This window comes from Dothidotthia symphoricarpi (assembly GCF_010015815.1).
Source record: "Dothidotthia symphoricarpi CBS 119687 unplaced genomic scaffold P153scaffold_3, whole genome shotgun sequence".
NCBI classification, from domain to species: domain Eukaryota; kingdom Fungi; phylum Ascomycota; class Dothideomycetes; order Pleosporales; family Dothidotthiaceae; genus Dothidotthia; species Dothidotthia symphoricarpi.
The window spans coordinates 613,709-626,811 of record NW_022985010.1 but is presented as its reverse complement, the minus strand read 5'-3'; the positions used below and the strand labels follow the sequence as shown (position 1 = coordinate 626,811).

Sequence of the window (13,103 nt, the reverse complement as noted above, 5' to 3'; positions counted from 1 at the left end):
GAACATGTATCACGGGTCAATTCATGAGGGCTTATAACTCGCAATAAAAATCCCTTCAATACACTCGAAACTATGCACCCTACTAAACATAAACATCTAAACAAGGACTTCTAAACATCAAGACCTAAACGGAAACGCAATACTAAAATCAAACCACGACTGTGCCGACAAACCCGGAAAACAACAGCGTCAATACCCCTGCGCCCAACCTAATGCATCCCAAGGAAAAAGACCCAGACCGAAACCCCCCACCGACCCAGACAAATACAATGACTCAAACAGCTCATTGGTGACGTATAGGCCACCCTCGTCGTAGCCCACCACCCTCAACAGGTGCGTAACTCAGGGGCGATCTCCGAGCAAAACTCACACGGCGCTCCTTCGTCGGAATCATCCGACGAACTCTCGTGGTTCGCCGCAGCCAGCTTGAGCCTTAGGCTCCAGTCGCTGAGCTCGCGGATGGTGTTGGGGTCCGACAGACCCTGTGCGAGCACCTCATGCTCGAGCTGCAGACGGGTCATGCCGTTCCAGTTGGCGGCGGCAGCGAGGCGGCGGCCTTCCTCGAAGTAGATCAGCTCGGCGAGCTGATCTTCCACGGTGGCAGTGGAAGAACGCTCTTCCACTGCGTTGACGATGGCGTTGAGGTTGAAGGTGAGCTCTTCTTCCTCGAAGTACTGGCTCGCCATGGCCATGAGGTCGTCGAACGGGAGGGCCTTGCGGCTGGTGAGGATTGGGCAGGTTTGGCTTGGAGTATCCATGATGGTTGTTGGTGGTAGAGTTGTGATAGTGAGGGTATATGTGCTTTGAAGCTGAGAATTGTGAATTGTAGTGGTATGTGAAGATGTTTTGGATGAGAGAGGGACATGGGGTCGAAAATTGTTTATATACACTTGAAAGTTGCTGTGTAATGCCCTTGACTGTGACTTGCTACCATCGTTCGACTTGGTTTCAATCACATGCGAAGTTCATATTGTGGTAGGAGGAGAAACTCCCTCAAGGTTACACGCTTTGGTTGGAGCAAGAGATTTGGTCAAGGATGAAAGTGGAGGTGAAAATATGAACACTGGCGACCAATGTAAGGCAAGGTAGATCACTTCATCATTGCTGTTCGAGACCTACCCACAGTTTTAAACATGCCGAATTGATGTCCCCTAATCTTTTCGATCCGTTCTGAACAGCAACGGAGTCCTGACAAGAGTCTTCTGATACTACTATGGAAATGTGTTCATGGGTACAGACGCAAGCTCCCGTCACAGTCCAAATAACCTCAATGACTGCAGCATTTATCTACGGCGTTGCAGAGCTTCACAAGATTGAAAACTCTGCAAAATCTGCTTAGAGTTGACAGAAACTTTTACCCTGTTTCGCCCAAATAGGCAGAAGGTGTGGTAACAGTACCATACTTTGTCGGTGTGGGTCCAACCAAACTTTTGCCCATACCAATTTACCACGACTACTACCAATGGTTGTCTACCCGAATTCGGCAGCCTATCCGCACACTGTCAACTTCAACCGTCGAATTCAAAGCACAAACTAGAAGATGTCTATTGGTTCTGAGGAACATTGCTTCTCCTCCGAAGAGCCCAATGTGGATACACAACCGATCATCTCACTTTTAGAAACTTGGCTGGAGCCTCAGCATGACTGTAAAGATCTCTCCTTTGAAGTGGGGCTCTTGATGGAATACGGTCGTCTTACTACTTCTCACGCAAAGAGGTCTGGATGTGCCAGGTTTCCAAAAGAATCTAAACACTAGCCAAACTCTTGCCTCGGCCCAAGTTTCCCGTTCTCAAGGTCAAGACTCGCCCCCCAGATGTCGGCTTTTGTAAGTCAGGCTGCGAAGTCTGACTTGTCTGACATGATTCCTGACAGTGTGTGAATAGCCTGGTAGCTCACCTCAGCATAACAAAACTCCACGAACCAACACATTTCATACTCATAACTTTGTATTTCGCGCATATACCCACAAAGAACTCATTCCAAAGTTACGCCATAGATATATCAGTAATCACTCCCACTTCAAGACACCCGGTATATCTTAGAGACGAATGCACGTGACCGACTCCGAGTCTACTCAATTGAATTCCATTGACAACATCCGAAAACGAGCTATGTGTCTGCAGAACACATAATTTGTGAAGAAGTGTGACGAATCTCTGTGATTTAACATGCCAGAAGTGTTTGTAGGAAGTGGCAGCTAGGCGCCAGCATCATCCTCAAACACCGCTTGATAACATCTCGTGGACAGACTGCGGCACAAATCACTACTACTTGTTTTGGTTCCTATGGCTATATGACCCAGGCCTGCCCCTCTCTTCTGCGTTCTACTCCCATATTTGTCGAACTCTTTCCTGGAGAGTGAATGTGAGTGTGGACATGTTCAGCTCGATATGACTTTGACGTTAAGATGTTGCTACGCCAGTGTACAAGATGAAGTCAAGTGGATAAATTTAGTAACTCGGGTGTCATGGAAGTTTTCAAGAATATAGGCTCAGTTCAAGTTGTGGATGGAAAGTTCGAGCAAGCAATTTGACACGAACAGGATTTCAATTATAGATTACATCATTCTATGTTTCTTTTGTAAATCAATCAATCGGTTGCAACCACCCCATATTCTGTTCCTCCCCTTACATGAGATTTCTACGATGGTCATACCACTAGAGGATACCTTTGTTCCAATATGAATCGTGCAAGCGCAAACCTCGTAACTACAAATGGTTAACTCTGGCTCTCGCCCATGTTCTGAAGGAGGTTCTGCTTACACTTTGTCAAGTCCATACTATGTCCAACTCAAGCGTTGTCCTGCGGCACGTGGATGATGATTTTTCCCTTCGTCCTTCCAGTCTTCATCTTCTCATACGCCTTCGGCGCGTCCTCCCACTCAAACACACTGTCTACTACGCTCTTAACCTTGCCCTCCTTCATCCACTCAGCCAAGACTTTCAGATTGCTCTTCGAGCCTTGTTCCACCACCATCTGATACTTCGCTTTACCACCACCCAAGAAGCCCGGTCGAAGTACGTTGCTCCCAACTTGGAGGAATCCACTGAGGTTGGGAGTCATGCCGACCTGAGCGAATGTGCCGCCAGGGGCGATGAAAGCAGAAGATGCTTTGTAGAGATTGGCCGGTGTGCCAATGTTGTCGACTACGAGGTTGAAGGTGGGACCTTTGGAGGACAGAGCCTTGACGACGTTGGTGGATTTGTAGTCGATAACCTCATCTGCGCCGATGCTCTTGCATAGCTCAATGTTCGGTGTTGAGCATGTGGTGGTGACATGGCAACCCAGAGCCTTTGCAATCTGAATGGCATAGACACCAGTGCCACCAGAGCCTCCGTTGATAAAAACTTTGTCTCCACTCTTGACGTTGGGGCTGATGGCCCGATATCCAGTTAGGCCAACGATGCCCACTGTCGCGGCGTCTTCTGGTTGTACACCTTTTGGCAGACTTGTAGCCTGATCCTTGTTCACAGCAACATATTGTGCAAGTGTGCCTTTACCTATTGAGCCAATTTTACCACCGAAAACGTATTCTCCTTTTGTGAACCCATCCACGTTCTTTCCGATATCAGCAACTTTACCGCAGAAGTCGAAACCAGGGATGAACGTTGAACCTAGAAGCCGTAATGGTGCTGGGCTCTCTGTCATCTTGTAATCGACTGGGTTGAGAGCCATAACGTGGACTTGGACGAGGATCTCATTTTCGCCGGGTACTGGTTTAGGTGCGCTCTCGTTGATATGAAGGTTCTTCTCCATGCCGCCAGTGACAGAAATGTACTGCCAAGCTTTCATAGTCTGAGCCATCTTTCTGGATGGTGTGTTTGTTGTGCTTGGAAGAAGATAGATGGTGTTCAGGTTGTATCGGGGACCCCTTAACAAAATTTGGTTGGAAGTATCGGCAGGATGTTGCAAACGACTTGTTGAATTGTATACTCAGTATGCTACAGTTGGACGCGTTCATCTTATACGAACTACGTATGCAGTCGCAAGGCAACGTAAATACAGCCATTCGTCATTGAGTACTACATCAGGGTTGGGCATGCGTCACCGACTTGGATACAGCGGTCTTTTTCTGCCCGCTCAAGACCACGCTTGCCCGTTCGTCATATGCTGCGATCCGCCGTTACCATGTGTTGCAGGAGGTTGACCAATATGAGCCACTGTCTTGAATATGCAATATGACGGGTGGTTCGGTCGGCCTGATAATCCCTCCGACAGGCGCAAAATGAACCTAATCCGGTTACGGCCTTCCAACACTAACCTCGATATAGGTAAGCTCTCGGATAACATTTGACCTTTAGGCCTCACAGTTTACTCCCGTTCTCATCAAACACATTTTTTAAAAAACGAAAAAGAAGAGCCATCATGTTTCTCACACTATACTTTCACGCAAATATCTACATGAGATATCGCGCCTATATCTGAAAAGCCACAACAACAAGTACGACACCTGATGAGCGCTCGAAAAGTCTACATCAAGTAGTAGATGTTTATTATAATCCAAAAGCTTTCTCGGTACTCGCTATGGGAGGACAGTGCTACAAAGAGGCAGATCGAAAGATGTATGTGTGTAACGATTGAAACTCTGAAGCGAAACAGGCATGCTGTTGTGGAAAGCCGCGAAGGCTTCCAAAACTTGAAAAAAACAGCGTACGGTCAGTCCTACTATTTACCCTGTCCTCACTCTGCTACACTACTTTCTATGGATAATTTTACACCGAACATCTACCAAAATCAAGTGTTTCATGACCGATGTTTTGAGATTTTTAATTCTATGAATTATTCCATCCCCTTCTTGCTCAAAACCATTAGCATCTATACATCTACATTTCTAAAAATGTCCGAACACAACAAAAGCATTCGGCGTAAATATGTATGACTACTGAGAAGTTCACGTCCCCAACATCCCAGAAGATCAGAGACTGGAAAACAATGTTGAACAAACGCTGGCGAGAAATACCATGGCAAAAATTCGATGAGTGAGCACGTGGTGAAGAAAGGCATAAATACTTTTCTCTCACGTTGACCAACCTTATGAATCACCTTTCTTTATCTCTTCGCTGGAACACTAAAAGCTAAAAAGGGTGTATTGATGTGTGCCTCTTGTTTCTCAAAACGCCCATGATGGCAACTCATGTTCTGCTGTTCCTCCGAAAGATCCGCGAACCAAAAAATCGTGACTCTTAGGACAATGTGTGGCCCTTCCTCTGGACCTCTCCATGTCCTTTTCTTAGACGAGACACGAAAAATGATTGTATGCTTCACCTGTGTGGCGGTGTTCAAAAGGAAGTCACTGCCAAACATGGTTCTGGCCTTGCGCCAAAGATCTACGAACCAAAAAATTGTGACCATTAGGACGTATGTGTGCCCTTCTCCCTCTGTATCTCTATCTCTCGCAACCTCTCTCTTCGATACAACAATAAACCTATGGAGGATTCAGCTCATGTGTGTCCTCATCTCAAAATCATACAGTATGATGCCATGTTCCGCTGCGGTGACAACCCTACAAACCAAAAAGAATTGGACAATGGGCGATGTTCTGTCCCTCTCTATTTCTCTCTATCTCTCCTTTTACAGAACATAAAGATCAATCGCACTATTTGCATGCCCTTATCCCAAAATCAATCCAGCATGTCCTCATGTTCTACTCCAACAACAAAGATCTACAATACAAAAGTTGTTTACGATTAGGCCATGTGCGCTTCTCTCCCTCTCCCTCTCCCTCTCTTCTCTCTTCCTTTTCTTCCTTTCCCCAAACACAATCTCCCAAATCCAAAATTCCAAAACCTACCCTCGCATTTTTCAATGTGTGTTCGCAATCCAAAGATGAATAGAACGACCAACCATGCTCTCCTCTGTCCGGCAATCCTGACGAGACAAAAACAAGAATATTGGTGGAGCTGGGTATGTCTCCAAAGTGACTAGAAAAAGAACCATGTCTTTCTGCTCTGCTGTGTCTCCCTCATATAAACACTGGAACATCTACAGTTATGATCCTGCACTATACTATGTGGTGGGAGTTCGAAAACTCTTAAAGATAGATACAATGGCTCTGGCTCACGAGGAAGAGAAGCGAGCTACGCCACTTAAACGCTTTCACAACAGCCGTATGTGTGTGTGTGTGCATTCCCCTCAGCCCGAAAAAATCAAACCGTGAAAGCGACGAAGAAGAAGAAGATGGCTGTGGCTGTAATTTTCGCTGTGCATCATAAACTCCTCCTCCTCTAAAAACAGAGATCGTGTACTATATGGGAAGCCGCTGGTGTTCAGATCCACCAAACTTGAACTCTGTTCCTCCTCTTCTCGATACTCACTTAAAAACGATCCCGCGAACGATTTCATGTCTGAGGAATGTGGAAAAGCCGTCTATTCCGCCATATGCGTGGAGGGTTTGAAATGCAGATGAACAACTCGTATGGCTGGATGTTAAAACGATGACCACGCGTATGCATGGCTGGCGAGATATGTGAGGGGTGAAAAATGGGGGATTTAATAACAATATTGCTGGGAAAGTATGCAGTTGAAATTACCTGCATTCTGCTGTGGGCGTGGGATGTAAAACGACGGCATAAAGCTCATATGGCTGGCGCGAGATGTGAGAACTAAAATGGAGATAGATGCAATCTATGGCTGGGGATCAGACTTCAAAAACGGGTTGAAACTATTCTATGTCTCTGTATCGGAACCTGGGATGAAAGTTGGGCGGTGAGCGTAGCCGGTGATCCAAAGCAATCCCAGCGCTGACCGACGACAAGAGAAGAAAACAAAGGATGAATCGATTGTACCCATTATGCAACTGCACTGCACTTGACCTTGCGATGAAACATGTCGTCGTTATTGGTGTTGAGGCGATGTTGGTAGCACAAGTCGAGTCGAGTCAGCCCTGTTGAGCCTCGGTTTCTCCCTGCCTGCATGCATGACATCGGTTGCACGGCGGACTAGCTTACTCCGCATTTCCAACGCCTACCCCAGATTACGTGGACGGTGTATAAACCTCGGGCCTTTTACATTCACATCTACAATTACATTTACTAACTTGAATATACCCTATTCCTGCTTCACACATCGTTATATTGTGACAAGGTTCGAGAACATCAAGTATATTTCACCATGTCGAGCTCCAAGCGCGTCGAGCAGATCGCAGGCCACCTCAACTACCCCAAGGGCATGCTAGCTGGTCAGACTGCCATTATTACGGGCTCAGGACAGGGCATTGGCGCGGAGACAGCGCGGCTGTTTGCGAACGAGGGCGCGAAGGTCGTGGTCGCTGATGTAGATGCCAGTACGTCTCCCTCACCCATTACCACCCGATCGCGGACATAGACACATAGATTCGTACTAACCACCCCCCAGAAAAAGCCGAAGCCGTAGCCTCCGCCATAACCGCCTCCGGCGGCTCCGCGATCTCCGTCCCCGGCGACGTCCTCTCGGACGCCTACATCACAACCCTCATCCAACAAGCCGCCGCCTTCGGCAACGGCAAAATCCACATCATCGTCAACAACGCAGGCTACACATGGGACGGCGTAATCCACAAGATGACGGACAAGCAATGGCACACGATCGTCGACCTGCACGCCACAGCGCCCTTCAAGATCGTGCGCGCCGCAGCCCCCTACTTCCGCGTCACGGACGGCGAGCCCCGCAACATTATTAACATCTCGAGTACGAGTGGCGTGCATGGGAATGCCGGGCAGGTGAATTATGCGCTGGCCAAGGCGGGGATTCAGGGCGTTACTAAGACTATTGCTAAGGAGTGAGTTTGTTTTATTTCATTTCCTCCCCCTACCTTGGTTCCGGGTGTGTGGTGCCGGAGCTGCATGTGCTGATAAAGTACTAGGTGGGGCCCGCAGTTTGGCGTCCGCGCGAATACGGTTGCGTTTGGTCATATTCAAACGAGGCTTACGGCGGCGAAGGAGGAGGGCGCGTTTATTACTACGGCGGATGGGGAGAAGGTCGCGTTGGGGATTCCGCAGAAGCAGAAGGCGGGGCAGAAGGGGGAGGAGCATGCGGATATTCCGCTGAGGAGGGCGGGGACGGCGACGGAGGCGGCGAGTGTGGTGTTGGCGGTTGCGAGTCCGCTGTTTCAGTATGTTACGGGTGAACTGATTAAGGTGACTGGAGGGCGGATGATGTAGGGTTGGAATATTATGGAGATGCGGCAGATGATGTTGTTTTGGAGTAGTACAGAAATGTTCAGTGGTGAGACGAGTTTATGTCGAGGAATGGTTGGAGGAGTGTCTCAGTCTGGGCATGGCTCGGCGGGCATGTCTCCGCTCCGCCATGTCCAGACACCATGGCCAATGTTGCCGCGACCATGACGACGCCTCGACACCCCGACGCCTCTCTCCTTGCCGTGTATTATAATCACTTACGACTAATTGTCACTCCCACCATGCACCCGTGCAATCAATAACGCGCCCCGACTCGACCCTACCCGACGCCGTTACTCGCGCCGCTGCCGCATTCCCGCGGCCAAATTCCCCCCTAGACGTCCACGCCGGACACGCCCACGCACCTCGCCCCACGCGCCCTCCCACAATGCCGGACGAGAAACACGCCTACGAACCCGTGGAAAACCCGCCCATCCCGTCGTACGAAGAAGCCACATCGTCGGCGCCCCCCACGCGCCGCGGCCCCAACGAAGTCAGCGACGATGCCGAGCGGCAGGGCCTCCTCGCCCCGGACACACGCACGCAGTCCGAGGGGCGGCGGCGCAATGCCTACTACCACCCGCCGTCGGTGCAGTCGGTCGACGATGGCGAGTCGGAGCTGGGCAGCCCCGTGCGCGAGAGCGAGGAGGAGGACCTGCGCCAGACTATGGAGGAGATGGACATCCTGGACCCCGAGGCCATTGAGGAAGGGCGCGCGCGACGGGGCCGCGGGAGAGGGAGAGGGCTGGGCGCCGCGAAGCGCTGGTACGGCAGCCTGAAGTTTCCGCGCTGGCGGGTGCGCATCCCATGGCCCGACATGACCTACATACGGCAGCGCATGCCCACCATCCCGGACGAGTACCGCCCGGGCTGGTCCATCATCGCGCGCCTGTGCGGGCTCTTTGTCATCATCGCCCTCGTCTACATCCTGGTCGTCAGCGAGGTGGTGCCCATGGGCTCCGGCTTCGGCACCCCCTTCAACCCCGAGTGGGTGCGCCAGACGGCCCTGCAGAGCACAGAGGCCTGGCGCATAGAGAAGAACCTCGAGTACATCACCAGCTACGACCACCTGGCCGGGACTGAGGGGAGCTACGTGCTGGGCCAGTGGATCGAGGGCAAGTTCAAGGACGCCGGCCTGGACACGTACACACATGATGAGTACTGGGCGTATATGAACTATGCGCAGAAAGGGGGGAGGAGGGTGGCTATTGTCGACCCGCCCGAGAAGGCGTGGGTGGCAAAGCTGGAGGAGTCGTCTGTTTTCAACCCGCCCAAGGCCCAGACGAGTGCCTTCCACGCCCTGTCTGCCTCGGGGAACGTCACGGGGCCGCTCATCTACGTCAACTACTGCCACAAGACGGACTTCAAGCGCCTGTGGGATAGTGAGGTGGACGTGCAGGGCGCTATTGCCCTCTGCCGGTACCACGGTACGCAGCCCGACCTCGCCATGAAGATCCGCTCAGCGCAAGATGCTGGCGTCGCCGGTGTACTCGTTTACTCGGACCCCGCCGACGACGGCTTCAAGAAGGGAAACCCCTGGCCAGACGGCAAATGGCGACCTGGCGAGAGCGTCCAGCGCGGCTCCGTCGCGCAAACAAACATGATCATGGGCGACGTCCTCACCCCCGGCACCGCCAGCACAAAGAAAGCAGGCCGCATATCCAAGGACAAGAACCCCGCCCTCCCCCACATCCCCAGCCTACCGCTCTCCTGGAAAGACGCGCAGAAGCTCCTCCAATCGCTGAAAGGCATTGGCGAAGAGCTCCCCGCAGAATGGACCGGCGGCGTGCCCGACGTAGGCGAGAAATGGTTCTCCGGGCACCCCGCCAAGTCACCAAAAGTCAACCTGCAAAACACCCAAGACGAAGTCGAGCAACAGCGCGTAACAAACGTCTTCGGAACCCTAACCGGCATCGAAGACCCCGCGCGCAAAATCATCATCGGCAACCACCGCGACAGCTGGTGTTTCGGCGCCGCAGACCCCGGCTCCGGCACCGCCGTCATGCTCGAAGTCGCGCGCGTCCTCGGCGAACTGCGCACAACCGGCTGGCAGCCCCTGCGCACCATCGAATTCGCCTCCTGGGACGCCGGCGCATACAACCGCATCGGCAGCACCGAGCACGTCGAAGCCAACGTCGCCTCCCTGCGCGACTCCGCAATCGCCTACCTCAACGTCGACGTCGCCGTCAGCGGGCCCAAGCTGCGCGCAAACGGCTCCCCGATCTTCGCTCACGCGTGGACACACATCCTCGGCCTGCTGTCCGATCCCAAGGAAAACGTCACGCTGAAGGATATCTGGGAGCGCGATGGCGCTCGCATCGGGCATCTAGGCGCGGGGTCGGATTACGTCGCGTTCGCGAATATCGCGGGGACGTCGTCGTTCGACTTCCGCTTCGCCGCTGCCGCCGACGACGGCGCACTGGATCCTATGGCTGGCTCGTGCTTCGCGACCCGCGACTGGATGGCGAAATATATCGACCCGGGGTATGCGTACCACACGCTCCACGCACAACTGCTCCTCCTACTCATCCTCGAACTCGCACAAGAACCCATCATGCCGCTTAAACTCGACGTCTTCGCCCACGCCCTGCAGGTCGAAGCCCAGAAGTTGATCGACTTCACAGAGACGAAGGCGACGGTTGGATACGATATTGCGATCTTCCGCCCGCTGGTCGACGCCCTGGCGGGGCTTAAAGCGAGGGGCGAGGCGCTGTCGCGCTGGGAGACCGCGTGGGGGAACCAGGTTTATGGCGCCGGGGGGTTCGAGACACAGGGCGTTACGCTGCAGCGGGTTGCGCATAATGCGCGGTTGGCAAGGTTTGAGACGGATTTACTGGATTTGCCGCGCGGGGAGGCGGGGGGGAAGGAGGGGAGGAAGGAGGGGGAGGGGAATGGACGGGATGCTGTTGTTGAGGGGGTGTTTGGTGTGAGTTGTCCCTCTTCTTCTTATGCGCGTGCGCATGTGTGTGCGTGTGTACTTGGGGTTTTTTTACTGATGAAGTATAGTTACCGAACCGCACGCAGTTCAAACACTCGCTCTTTGCGCCCAGTCTGGAGAATGGACTTGAGGGCGTGGTTTTCCCCCGTGCGAGGGAGGCGATTGAGAGGCAGGATTGGGTGGCGGCGAAGGAGGCGCTGCAGAGGACGGCGGATGCGCTGGAGTTTGCGTCTGAGAGGCTGGTTACGTGAGTGGGTGAGTAGGGGAGTAGGGGAGTAAGGCGTTGAGGTGTATATGTGTGTGTGTAGGATAGGATGGGATGGGGTGGGGTGGGATTAGCATAGCATGGCGGGGATTTGCCTTGCGTTCTTTTGGGGCTGGGGGTGTGGGTGGATTGTATTGCTATCGGTGTTGGGATTGGTATTGGGATGGGTAGATTCTCTGGAGTGGGATGGCTTATCATCCTCGCCATCATCATTGTCATCAACATCGTTCTTCTAACCCACATCTTTAATAACCAAGGAGAGGCTAGCTCACACGCGTAAATGTCCATTCGTATATCTACAAATCACCCTTTACCCACACCAAACGTCTTTATCCCAACTCAGATATCCACATACATACATATATTTACCTCCTCTTCATTTCTCAACGCAGCACAATGCTTCCCTGTTACCTTTCTCCCTCGTGTTCTTATCCCTCGGAAAGAAATGAAATGAAAAGAAAACTAGACATGAGGTGTTGTATGTAAGGGTTCTTCCACCCGTTTCCCTCTTCCTCCTCCCAAGAAAAAAGAACACAGACTTCACACTACAGAGCTACGTCCGAGCGTCTAGACCCTCATGACATCCATACATCCTTCTCTTCGTCAATTTCTGTATGAGAAGAATAGGAAAGGACGGAAGTGGAAATCCGTCCACTTTTAACTACACCTCACAATGACACGGCAGGAAACGCAGTACTGACACGGTGATGTGTAAAACTGTATCAAACAGGCACATATGTATATATTCGTCGGAAACCACTATCCATATAGAGCTATTTACAACTTATCAACGGCTCGCGCGACGTGTCGAACGAGTGAACGAGTGCCACTTCACATCAAAGCTCTCCGCTAGATGCGCATGAAAACATGTTGTGAAACCGTGCTCGTGTGCGGGGACATCCTGCAGACAAGTAACACGGCGTGTCTCGTTAACAACATCCACTCGTTGCCTCCGTAGTCCGAGCACTGTCTCGGTACGGTATGTGCAAAAAAATGAGATAAGTAGTAACAGCACAAGCATGAGCAAGACATTCGGCGGCTGTGCTTGCTTATATACATAGACAGCCATCTTGTAGCTTGATGCCTGCTATCCTTGTGTTCCTGGTTATTCGGATGACTTTTCTCCCTGAGGACCTCGCGATTGGAAGATCGTGTAGAGAGTCATATATTCTATGTGGGCTCGCGCCGAGCAAACGAGCGCGGAAACCCAGGGATACCAATTCGGACGTGGAATGTCTTTTCTTTTCGCGAGCTCTCCACAGAGCAGAAATGATAATAAAAGGAGAAAGTAGCCATGAAAGTGAAACGACTACAGGTGGTGTAGACAGTTCTAGAAGCCTATCCTAGCACAGTTTTCCACCCCATTCAGTCTTGTTCCCTGCGATATTCTCAATAAGTATGAAGTAGAATACCGCGTACTCATCTTTTTCTCAACATCCGGTTCCTGTAAATTTTACAAGGCGTTAATTTCGCTTCCAGATCAATAAACGTTTGCGAGTCTAGCCCTAGCCCTAGTTGCGTGTATATCTAACTATTGGTCCTGGGAACTTGGCTGGATGTTGTGGCTAAGCAGCATGTGTGTATTATCTATGCGAGTGTTTCGCAGATGGAAATTGGGGGAGTGGGAATGTAGTGAGATTCCATCTGTGCGGACTATGCGGATAGAAGAGAGTTTTGATACTGGAAAGGGGGTAAGAAGAAGTTAATTATACGGTCCAACAGCAGGGGATGAGTTTTGGAAAGCTTG

The 13,103-nt window shown here is 51.4% G+C and overlaps 4 protein-coding genes across 4 annotated transcripts; 2 read left to right on the top strand and 2 right to left on the bottom strand.

The window, feature by feature from the left end:
* Nucleotides 1-110: 110 nt before the first annotated feature.
* P153DRAFT_353715 (uncharacterized protein) lies at nucleotides 111-758 on the bottom strand (the record flags this gene model as incomplete). Its single annotated transcript, XM_033666459.1, has 2 exons — nucleotides 111-124; nucleotides 371-758. 2 exons carry the CDS (start codon nucleotides 756-758, stop codon nucleotides 111-113), a joined length of 402 nt encoding a protein of 133 aa, XP_033527726.1.
* A 1,836-nt stretch (nucleotides 759-2,594) lies between these two features.
* On the bottom strand, nucleotides 2,595-4,073 carry P153DRAFT_308048 (GroES-like protein). Its single transcript, XM_033664688.1, has 2 exons — nucleotides 2,763-4,073; nucleotides 2,595-2,708 (listed from the first exon to the last, which is right to left on the bottom strand). The coding sequence occupies exon 1, from the start codon at nucleotides 3,802-3,804 to the stop codon at nucleotides 2,791-2,793; it is 1,014 nt and encodes a 337-aa protein (XP_033527725.1). The 5' UTR covers nucleotides 3,805-4,073; the 3' UTR covers nucleotides 2,595-2,708; nucleotides 2,763-2,790.
* A 2,858-nt stretch (nucleotides 4,074-6,931) lies between these two features.
* Nucleotides 6,932-8,324, top strand: P153DRAFT_154866 (short-chain dehydrogenase/reductase-like protein SDR). Its single transcript, XM_033662224.1, has 3 exons — nucleotides 6,932-7,239; nucleotides 7,401-7,756; nucleotides 7,841-8,324. The coding sequence occupies exons 1-3, from the start codon at nucleotides 7,111-7,113 to the stop codon at nucleotides 8,136-8,138; spliced, it is 783 nt and encodes a 260-aa protein (XP_033527724.1). The 5' UTR covers nucleotides 6,932-7,110; the 3' UTR covers nucleotides 8,139-8,324.
* Nucleotides 8,325-8,541: 217 nt separating this feature from the next.
* Nucleotides 8,542-11,342, top strand: P153DRAFT_282839 (Zn-dependent exopeptidase; the record flags this gene model as incomplete). Its single annotated transcript, XM_033663231.1, has 2 exons — nucleotides 8,542-11,058; nucleotides 11,160-11,342. 2 exons carry the CDS (start codon nucleotides 8,542-8,544, stop codon nucleotides 11,340-11,342), a joined length of 2,700 nt encoding a protein of 899 aa, XP_033527723.1.
* Nucleotides 11,343-13,103: the final 1,761 nt, after the last annotated feature.

Excerpts from the sequence above, each read along its gene's own strand:
- P153DRAFT_308048 (XM_033664688.1), bottom strand. The coding sequence starts at position 3,804 with ATGGCTCAGACTATGAAAGCTTGGCAGTACATTTCTGTCACTGGCGGC.
- P153DRAFT_154866 (XM_033662224.1), top strand. The coding sequence starts at position 7,111 with ATGTCGAGCTCCAAGCGCGTCGAGCAGATCGCAGGCCACCTCAACTAC. Across the intron at positions 7,240-7,400 it reads CGGAGACAGCGCGGCTGTTT|GCGATCTCCGTCCCCGGCGA; the intron begins GCGAACGAGGGC and ends TCCGGCGGCTCC. Across the intron at positions 7,757-7,840 it reads ACTAAGACTATTGCTAAGGA|GTGGGGCCCGCAGTTTGGCG; the intron begins GTGAGTTTGTTT and ends ATAAAGTACTAG.